At 49.2% G+C, this 10,802-nt stretch overlaps 1 protein-coding gene across 2 annotated transcripts; it reads left to right on the top strand.

Moving 5' to 3' along the window:
- The first annotated feature begins 1,418 nt into the window (after positions 1–1,418).
- Positions 1,419–8,960, top strand: Sting1 (stimulator of interferon response cGAMP interactor 1). Of its 2 annotated transcripts, XM_028886842.2 has the most exons (8): positions 1,422–1,643; positions 1,883–1,974; positions 2,352–2,578; positions 2,709–2,892; positions 3,143–3,251; positions 6,458–6,696; positions 7,801–7,987; positions 8,411–8,960. In XM_028886842.2, exons 3-8 carry the CDS (start codon positions 2,352–2,354, stop codon positions 8,602–8,604), a joined length of 1,140 nt encoding a protein of 379 aa, XP_028742675.1. In that variant the 5' UTR covers positions 1,422–1,643; positions 1,883–1,974; the 3' UTR covers positions 8,605–8,960. The 2 variants fall into 2 exon arrangements, with proteins under 2 accessions (XP_037052974.1, XP_028742675.1); XM_037197079.1 differs by lacking the exon at positions 1,883–1,974 and having other exon boundaries at positions 1,419–1,643.
- The last annotated feature ends 1,842 nt before the right edge of the window (positions 8,961–10,802 follow it).

Here is a 10,802-nt window from a genome sequence, read left to right as displayed (position 1 = left end):
AGTACTCCTTGCTCCTGACTACCAGGCACATCTAACTGTTCCTAAGGAACCTGGCTCAGTACCTTCTGTGGCACGCATGCACTCCATTGCCCAGAATAATGGATGAGTACAGGGGGATGGAGCAAGTAGAAAACAGTGCCCAGATGGAGGCAATGTCAAGAAGTTTTCTTCTAACTGGATATTAAAAACAAAATAAACAACAAGCATATCTATTTGTCTATTTATTTACTTACTTAGTGTGTGTGATATTTTGCCTGCATGTATGTGTATCTGTACCACTTTCATGACAGGTACCGGAAGAGACCAGAAGAGGCATCTAGTCCCCTGAAAACGGAGTTAGAGATGGTTGTGAACCACTGTGTAGGTACTGAGAATCTACCTTAGGTTCCTCTGGAAGAGCAGCCAGGACTCTTCACTTCTGAGCATCTCTCCATCCCATCCTTGATGAATACTTTGTTGTTACTGCTCACGATGTAGACTAGGCTTTCCTGAAACTCAGCGCAATCTTCCTACCTCAGCCTCCTTGGTGCTGGGATTATAGACATGCACCACACACACGCCCCTTCTGTGCTACTGCATACAGTTGGCATAATACAAATAATTCTTCGTTCCATGTAGTGAATGCAGGGAAAACAGAGTAAAAATCACCTAGATTCCTACTGCAAGGAGTCATCACGCCTCTCCTGCGGTCATCTACCATTTTTATGTCTTTATGTAAGCTAACTGTGGAAGGGAAAATGTAGGGGGTTCCCTGCAGTTCAAGGAACTTCTTTTAAAAATCCAGAGACTTTCCAGGAAGCCAAAGTGTTCCTGGGAGGCAAGGGGCATCTTTGAGTGTCTGTCTTTCCCTGTGTCTGCTTGTGATGTGGGGAGGACCCAGGAGAGGACTTTCTTGCCTGGGAAGGAATGAACGTTTGTCCAGGGGCGGCAGCAGCCAGATTCTCCCTGTGCCAGGGAAACGACATGAGTCACGGTCCTGGCATTTTTCAGCTGCAACTCACGGGCTTCAAGGGCTCACTCGCTTGGGTAAAGTTATTGTCCCTCTCTGAGCTCAGATCACCCTCATGTAAAAGAAGGATAAAGAGCTGGCTGGATGGCTAGCAGGGAAGAGGTGCTTCCTGCTGAGCTTAAGGATGTGTTAGATCCCTGGTACCCACAGGGTTAAAGGAGAGAGTGAGTAATTGTTTTAGTGTCCCGTCCCGTCCCCCCGCCCCCGCCCCAACAGTAAATAAATAGCTGTAGTTGTAAAAACAAACAAAAAAATCAGGAGAGAATTAGAGCCACCTGCCTGGGGACCAGGGGAAACTGAGTGAAACAGGATTCAGAATCTAGAGTGCTTAGGTACCGCCCACTCTGCCCTTCTGAGCTAAGTTACAGGCACGTCATTTCCCAGAACTGAGCACCCCTCCTCTTCCAGGCTTCTTACACCAAATTCTGCTCAGAGCCCGTTGGTTTCAGGAAGTAACATGCCATTTACCCTACCCCCTCAACCTCTCCTGCCCCACCCCTCCCCTCCCAATATCCCAGGCCTTAGTAATATCGGGTTTATGGGCATCTGGAAATCCGGTGGGGTTGTGTGGAGTCCTGCAGGGTGTCCACTGGAGTGCGTTTACATCCTGGGAATTTAAGAGGAACCCAGAGTGGTAAGTGACTTTCTGCACGCCCTAAGTTTGGGGGTTCAGCAAGGTCACCGGAGGGGCTGTCTCGTTTCCTCTCCTATAGTCAGACCTGGTGTATTAAAGCTGGCAGGGTTGGGGGGCGGGGTGGTGCTTTGGCAGGAAACACACTTCTCCCTAGAGTACCCAAAACTGTGATCTCGTAAGGGACCGGGGCTGCGGTTTTACTGAGGAAGCTGCAGTTGTTTTTAACATTTCATTTTTAGTCTACACTCCAGGAGGCCACTTGCCAGGAGCTACTGTACGGCTCTTCCCTGTCTCCCCTGCTCCAGGAACACCTCAGTCTAGGAGGCTGAAGGTAGGGTTAGAAATGCGGCAGTACTACCCTGGTACTCCACGGGGGGAGCAACCCTGGGTGGGCAGACTGACATAGGACACTTTAAGGTCTAGGTCTTGGGTTGTCACTTTTTTTCTTTATCACACCAGTGGCCTCCGTAGGGGCATGCATGGGTTCTGTTTACAATATAAAGGTATATAGGAAAGGCCTAGACAGGTGCTGTGGAATGCTATGCCTATGCACCCAGGACATCTCCTGGAGGTGTCTCCAAGAGTGGCCTGTGGGCATAGCCAGGAATCAAGGGATGGGAGACCCAGGGAGGTGACCAGTCTGGACCTCAGTCTGTGAAGGGCAGGAGAGGACCAGAAACAGAGATGTGGATTTCTTGATGCCCACAGATGCCGTATTCCAGCCTGCATCCATCCATCCCACGTCCCAGAGGTCACCGATCCAAACAGGCAGCCTTGTTCTTGCTGGTGGTCAGCCTCATGATCCTTTGGGGGCTTGGGGATCCCCCAAATCACACACTCCGGTACCTGGTGCTCCACCTAACCTCCCTGCAACTTGGACTACTGTTGAAAGAGGTCTGCTGTCTGGCTGAAGAGCTGTGCCATGTCCACTCCAGGTGACCCTCTGCAGTCCCCATGGAGACTGGGTACCCAACAAGTATCACACCCTTGACTCCTAACTTTGGCCTTCCCTGAACCTCATTGGCTGAGTTGGGCTGGGATTTGAGGCTGGGCTGTGCTCTGCAGGTATCAGGGCAAATACTGGAAGGCTGTACGCGCTTGCCTGGGCTGTCCCATCCGCCGCATGGCCCTGCTGTTCCTGTCCTTCTATTTCTACTGTTCCCTCCCAAATACTACTGGCCCACATCTCTGTTGGATGTTTGCCCTCCTGGGCCTCTCACAGTCCCTCAACATCCTTCTAGGCTTCCAGGTAGGACCCAGAAGAAGTGGGTGGTTTGGGTAGATGGGACCGTGACTAGTGTTGACCTGTCTGAGCTCAGTGCTGAGATTGAGACTAAAGATTGGAGGAGCTGGGTGTAGAGCTGTGAGACGTGGGTGGTGGGATCAATAGCAGCACTGAGAACAAGTGGGCAGCAGACTGGGAAAGCTTCCTGCAAGAGAAGGGCTCTGGCGGTCCCGTCCCTCTCGGAAGTCCCTCAGGCTCTTCCCGCTGTCTATAGAGCCTGGCCCCAGCGGAAATCTCTGCCATCTGTGAAGAAAAGGGCTTCAATGTTGCCCAAGGGCTGGCCTGGTCGTACTACATTGGGTACCTGCGGCTGATCTTGCCAGGTAGGCCAACGTCTGCATCTTCATTTTTAGATAAGACACACGGCTTCTGCTATACTTTTTGCTATGCTTTTTGAAGCATTTCTTTGTCCACCAAAAAATAATTATTCCTAAAGCATCCCCATCCATGTGAAGGGCATTATAGAATTCTAGTGTGATCTTTGAGACAGATGTTTTAAAGTCCTGGGTGTTTTAAGACACCCTATGTACTGAGCTGGTGGTGCACTGGGAGGCAGAGGCAGGTGGATCTCTGTGAGTTTGAGGCCAGGCTGGTCTACAGACCGAGTTCCAGGACAGCCAGGACTGTTAACACCAAAACCAAAACCAAAATAAAAAACACAAAAACAAAAAACACCCTATGTGTTTGAAGATGACCTTGAATTTCTGATCCTTCTGCATCTACCTCCCAAGTCCTGGGATTACAGGTGTGAGCAGTGCACTACACTTGGCTTATTATTGTTGTTTTGTAATTAATTAATTTATTGTCTTGAGGATTGGATATGGGGCCTTACCCATGCTTAGTAAGCACTCTATCACTGTGTTGTAAGATATTTGTACACTGTGTGAAGATGTATTGCTGTGATTGGTGTAATAAAAAGCTGAATGGCCAATCGCTAGACAAGAGAGATAGGTGGGACTTTTGGGCAGAAATAAACCGTAACACTTCTGGCAACATGATAAAATATAGATTAATGGGGCTGGAGGGATGGCTCAGTGGTTAAGAGCACTGACTGCTCTTCCAGAGGTTCTGAGTTCAATTCCTAGCAACCACATGGTGGCTCACAACCATCTGTAATGAGATCTGGTGCCCTCTTCTGACCTGGAGAAAGAGCACTGTACACATAATAAAAAAAAAAAAAAATCTTAAAAAACAAGAACTTAAAAAAAAAAGGATGTAGATGAATATAAATGGGTTAATTTAAGTTATAAGAGCTATTTGGGAACAAGCCTATTTATTAAGGCCAAATTTTCATAATTAATAAGTCTTTGTGTCATTTTTTTGTGAGCTGGCTGCCCCCCAAAAATTCGAGTACACCTCTGAGCTTACACTACCAGCCCCAGGGTATCATTATTATGCCTAGAGTAGAGTAAATCAAATTGTGATAAAAGCTAGTCAGTGCTCTGCCTGAGGTCATGTACAAATGCTTGCCTTCTTCTTCCTTCCCTTAGAGTTTTTTCTTTTGTGTGTGTGTGAGTGCGGGTGTATGTACAGAGGTCAGAGGGCAACACTTAGAGTCCGTTCTCTCCTTCCACCTTCTCCAGGCAGTCTCTTCCTTTTCTTCTCTTTTCCTTTTAAATATTCTTTTTTTTTTCTTTAAGTTTTATTGATTTACTTTATATATGAGTGCTCTGTCTGCATGCACGCCTTTATGCCAGAAGAGGGCATCAGATCCCACTAGAGATGGTTGTGAGCCACCACATGGTTGCTGGGAATTGAACTCAGGACCTCTGGAAGAACAGTCAGTGCTCCTAACCGCTGAGCCATCTCTCCTGCCCCCCAAGGTAGGATTTTTTCCGTTCCCCCCTCCCCCGAGACAGGGTTTCTTTGTGTAGCTTTGCACCTTTCCTGGAGCTCACTTGGTAGCCCAGGCTGGCCTCGAACTCACAGAGATCCGCCTGCTCTGCCTCCGAGTGCTGGGATTAAAGGCGTGCGCCACCAAATGCCCGACAAGGCAGGGTCTTTCTTATTTCTGGGGCTGCATAGCCAACTCCCCTGTCATTGCCTCTGATCTCTCTATTGGAGTGCTGGGATTATAACACTCCGCCACATTCTGGCCTTTTACATGGGTTCTGGGGATCCAATTCACAGTGTCAGCCTTTGTAGCAACTTTTACCTGCTGACAGCCTGGTCTTCTTTCTTTTTTTAAAGATTTATTTATTTAGTTTTTTTCCCTTAAAGACAGGGTTTCTTTGTGTAGCCCAGGTTGTCCTGGAACTCTGTAGACCAGGCTGGCCTCAAACTCAGAGATCCACCTGCCTCTGTCTCTCGAGTGCTGGGATTAAAGGCGTGTACCACCACCACCTGGCAAAGATTTATTTGTTGTAACTTGTGTCTGTGAGTGTGTGCCTACGTGAATTTTGTGTGCTATGTGCTTGTAGGTGCACTATGTAGCCCAGGCAGTCCTCAGACTGGTATTTCTCCCCCTGCCTTAGTCTAAAAGCTAGGATTACAGGTGTATGCCACTACAGCCAGTTTCCTGTATCATTCCCTTCCCTTTTCTTCTTTTTGTCTTTGGAAACAGAAACTTGCTAGTATCCCTGGCTGGCCTGGAACTCATGTGTAAACCAGGCTGGCCTTGAACTTGTAATCCTTCTGACTCAAGTCCTGGGAATACAGACATGTGCCACCACACTTGGCTTTCCATGAATGCTTTTTTGTTTTTTAAAATTTACTTGTATAGGTGTTTTGCCTGCTTGTATGTCTGGGTACCATGTGAGTGCCTGGTGCCTGCAGAGGCCAGAAAAGGCCATTCATTGGCTCTCCTGGAACTGGAGTAACAGATGGTTAGCAATCATGAGCCCAGGTCCTCTAGAAGAGCAGCAAGGGGGCTGGAGAGATGGCTCAGCAGTTAAGAGCACTGGCTGTTCTGCCAGAGGACCTGGGTTCAATTCCCAGCAACCACATGGCAGCTTACAACTGTCTGTAACTCCAAGATCTGACACCCTCACACAGACATACATGAAGGCAAAATACCAATGCATATAAAATAAAAATAAATGAATTCTTTAGAAGAGCAGTAAGTACTCTTAACTGCTGAGCCAACTCTCCAGCACCCATGAATGCTTTTGAAAAATATTTATAACATGCCAGATCTCTCTAATGTTCCTTTTCTCTTTTAACTCATATACTACATGGGATCATTATCATTCACATTTCATTTTAATCTTATTTTATTAAAGATTTATTTTATTATCTATTTGTTTAATTTATTAAAGTATATTTTTATGCACATGGGCATTTTGAATGCATGTTTGTCTGTGTGCAATGTGTGTGCCTAGTACCCATGGAGGCCAGAAGAGGGCATCAGAGTCCTTGTAACTGGAACTATAGATGAGTGGCCGCTACATGGGTGTTGGAAATTGAACCCAGGTCCTCTGGAAGAGCAATCAGTGCTCTTAACCACTGGCTGGGTCTGACCTGGGTCTCAGTTCTAGATTAGGTGGGAGACAAAGTTAATGAGATGATTTCTTGGGCTTCTCCACGGCAGGACTCCAGGACCGGATCCGAAGGTTCAATCGGCTACATAACAACATGCTACAGGGGGCACAGAGCCGAAGGCTATATATTCTCTTCCCCTTGGACTGTGGGGTGCCTGATGACCTGAGTGTGGCTGACCCCAACATTCGCTTCCGAGACATGCTGCCCCAGCAAAGCCTAGACCGGGCTGGCATCAAGAATCGGGTTTATTCCAACAGTGTCTATGAGCTTCTGGAGAATGGGCAGCCAGTAAGTGTACAGAACTGGGCTTGGGGAAAAGGCCCATCTCCCTAGAACCCTGGATCCCTAGCCACACACTGGTAAGAACTCATAACTCTTTTCTGAGCCTGGTTGCACAGCTGGTCCAGGACAAGGCAAGATTCAGTTATGAACTACATTGAAGAGTAATATTTATGGAGCATTTACTGTATACCAGAAACTAGTCTGTGTGTACCAAATAGCCACCTCATTTAAGCCTACCACCAACCTGTGTGTGGTGACATGTGTTCCCCAAAATATTGTGCACCCTAATAAACTTATCTGGGGTCAGAGAACAGAACAGCCACTAGACAGACATAGAGGCCAGAAAATAGTGGCACACATGCCTTTAATCCTAGCATTCCAGAGGCAGAGATCCATCTGGATCTCTGTGAGTTCAAAGCCACACTGGAAACAGCCAGGCATGGTGACTCACCTTTAATCCCGGGAAGTGATGGCAGAAAGCAGAAAGGTATATAAGGCGTGAAAACCAGGAACTAGAGCCTGGTTAAGCTTTTAGGCTTTTGAGCAACAGTTCAGCTGAGATTCATTCCGGATGAGGACTCAGAGGTTTCCATTCTGAGGAAACAGGACCAGCTGAGGAACTGGCAAGGTGAGGTGGCTGTGGCTTGTTCTGTTTCTCTGATCACCAGACCCCAATTTTTTTTTTTTTTTTTTTTTTTTTATTAATAAGACCTTCTAAGATTCATGCTACACCTGTGGGGCAGGGAATGCTGTGATCCCTACTTCTACAACGAAGGAAAGTGGGGCTCAGGGACACAACAATCAAAGTGTGAAATGTGGGAGCGTTTGAAGAATTGAGTGGGGTGTGGGAAAGCCCAGAGCAAAGCCCAGCCCCAGAGCACTCCCCCAGACTCCGTTTTCATCCAGATTACCATGCTCTAGGATCATGGGGGAAGGATCTGTGAAGAGTGTTTAGGGTACCCCAGGCCTTAAGCTCGGAAGGGGGCAGTCATGTCCCAGGACTCTTGTTCTGCAGACTGAGGGAGTGTAGGGCCATAGCTCATGGCATCAGGTCCACAATTCGTCTGTCAGGGTCCTGGCTCAGTCTAATGTTGTTCTCACCTCCTCCAGGCAGGCACCTGTATCCTGGAGTATGCTACCCCCTTGCAGACCTTGTTTGCCATGTCACAGGATGGGAAAGCTGGCTTTAGTCGGGAAGATCGGCTTGAGCAGGCCAAACTCTTCTGCCGGACACTTGAAGACATCCTGGCCAGCGTCCCTGAATCTAGAAACAACTGCCGCCTCATTGCCTACCAAGGTGAGAGACTGATAGGCTTGGAGGGCAGGAATCAGGAATTCCAGTACCTCACAGCGGATCAGAGAGCAAGGAAGCAGAGTTTTCTGGACTTTGCCACGTGGTCAGAGGAGTCGTGCATGCCCATTTCCTCCCCTGGTAGACATCTTTTGCCACCCGAATGTGGCCAGCCTTGCCTGTGCCACTCCCTGGCTAAGTGGCCTTTAGGCAGGTCTTTCAGAACATCATTTCTAAAAGCAGGAAGGTGGGCATCTATGACCTTGACAACCACTCCCAGCTCTGGGTCCCCCCCCAGAAGCTGCGGGGTAGATCGGGAGAGGGTAAGGAGGCTGAAGGATCGCCCTAGCAGTTCCTAAGGGTACATGCATCCTTGTTGGGAGTGTGTAAGGTCCCCACCTAACCCCCACCCTACATTCCCTGTTCCAGAACCCAAAGATGGAAACAGTTTCTCACTGTCTCAGGAGGTTCTCCGGCACATTCGTCAGGAAGAAAGGGAAGAAGTTACCATGAGTGGCCCCCAGACTTTAGAGGGGTCTCATTCCTCTGTGCTGTCCCAAGAGCCAAGACTCCTCATCAGTGATATGGAACAGCCTCTCCCGCTCCGAACTGACCTCATCTGAGGCACGAGACAGCCTGGTCTGAGCTGCTGCTGATCCTTCAGCCTCCTGACTGTGGTTTCCCTCAATGGCTGGAGGACCTCACAGAGATTTCACATCTCCAGATGAGTCAGTCCCACGTTCCTGGGCAGGCCATTTTGCCTCTCTGAGCCTCAGCCTACTCCCCTGTTAAATGGGATTATAATGGGTGCCCTGCCTATTTCATAGGGTTTTTGTGAGGACTAACCATGTAGAAATTTAGTGTCAATTGCCAGGTAAACTTAAGAGATAGGTCAAAGGCCCAGCAAGACAGTTGTGTAGGTTGATCTGCTTAAGGTGCCCCCTGGCAGTAGGATCAGGATCCATCCCTGGTCCATGAGCTGGCTTTCTGGAGCCCACTAGCTATGGTGGGACACCTTGCACAGCCTTGAGGCAGGGGGAGGGGCTTGGACCTGCTTCTACTGAATGGACCAGGCTCTGCTGACTTCCCATGGGAGGCCTTACCTTCTTGTAGGAGGGGATGGGGTGTGGGGGGTTGGGGGGGGCTGGAGGGGTGGGAGGAGGGAAGAGGGGGATCTGTGATTGGTATGCAAAATAAATAAAAAAAAATTTCTTAATAAAAAGAGAGAGAGAGAGATAGGCCAAGTATTTCCTGTGGATGCTCCAGCATTCTCTGCTCCTTCTTGACCTGTCTGGGTGGGATCAGCAGACCAGCTTCTGGTCATGTGTGTTCAGCGGGAGCTTCAGTAGATGAATGGGGGAGGGAGGAGGGCAAGTCAGGAGCATTTGTGCTGTTAACTATATGCAGTCGCAGTGGGCCGTCCAGCCAGACCGCCTTTTCTGTGACCGTATCTAGTCCCACGTTTTTGGGAAGGGTCCCTTCCCCTTTCCCCAGCCCCGGTATCTGTGTGACACTGGCTTACTTACTCTCCGTGGTCTCTTTATATCCTGTCCCTTGTACGGGGTCCTCTGAAAGACACTCCTCGTACTACCCAGTTTGAGCACGCCGTCTTTGTGCGGCCAGGCTGCGATGGCTGAGGCACCTCTGACACCCACGTGTGGCTGCGTACGCTTTCTGCACGCCTCCTCATCCTGCTACCGGGGAATCGCGGACAGGTGTCATTTCAATCCAGACAGAGCCCACCGGTCACACTGAGGGCACAGCCCACCTTTGCTTTCAATGGCCTTGCCTCCAATGGCAGGCAGGAGGAGCCGGGCTGAGTGGAGTTAGCACACTGATCTCACAAGTGCTGCACAGCTGTGTCTCGGGGAAGGGACCTTCCAGAGAAGCAGAGGCCCCTGGACAGATGTTCACAGATGAGAAAGTTGTGAAAGGATCAGGGAGGACGTATGTGAGTAGATAGGACGTTCCCTGGGGACACTGGATGACAGTCACCTAGCCTACCTTATGCCATTGTAACAGCATTGTGGTGGCCCTGTCACCCCCATCTGGGAGGGCAGACAGTTCATCTTACCAGCTCCACCCAGGATTTCCACATGGCCACTCTCTACCTTTGTTTCCATCACCAGGGCTCAGGATGCCACTATGTAGTTGTTTTTGTTTGTTTTATGTGTATGTGTTTTCTCCAGTACCGAGGATCAAATCTGCGGGCTTGTTCACATAGGCAAGGACTCTACCTAGGCCCTCATCTGTTTCTCAAGTGTCACTTTGGAGAAATCATACACACGTGTCAGAGGAGGCCAGTCGCTCTGAGGACAGCAGAGCCAGGGGAATCAAGTGGCCTGGGGTGGGGGTGGGGGATGGGTAGTCCCTTCCCTTTCTGACTGTCATGCCATCTTGACCCCAACACTGAGGAGTCTCTATCACACACAGTGTTGACTCCTTCTCTAGCAACCAGCTCAGTATCAAAGGCCTCCCCAGCTTGACTATGTTCAACCCACCAGTCCCCAGGGTGGTTCCTAGGCCATGGAGCCGGTGTAGCTCAAGTTCAAATCCTGGCCTCATTGTTTGGTACCTCCTGTGTCCACCATGGTTGGTGGGTTGTCGTTTTTGTTTTGTTTTAGACAGTTTCTCTGTGTAGCCCAGGGGGTCCTGGAACTCACTCTGTAGACTAGGCTGGCCTTGAACTTACAGAGATCAGCCTGCCTCTGCTCCTGAGTGCTGGGATTAAGGTGCGTGCCATTACCTCCGGGCTCACAGCTGCCTCTTAAGCAGTGAGAAGGAGGTGAGCTCATTCTCTGTACAGATTTTGACCCCACTC

This window comes from Peromyscus leucopus, chromosome 19 (assembly GCF_004664715.2).
Source record: "Peromyscus leucopus breed LL Stock chromosome 19, UCI_PerLeu_2.1, whole genome shotgun sequence".
NCBI classification, from domain to species: domain Eukaryota; kingdom Metazoa; phylum Chordata; class Mammalia; order Rodentia; family Cricetidae; genus Peromyscus; species Peromyscus leucopus.
This window is presented reverse-complemented; position numbering and strand designations above follow the sequence as displayed.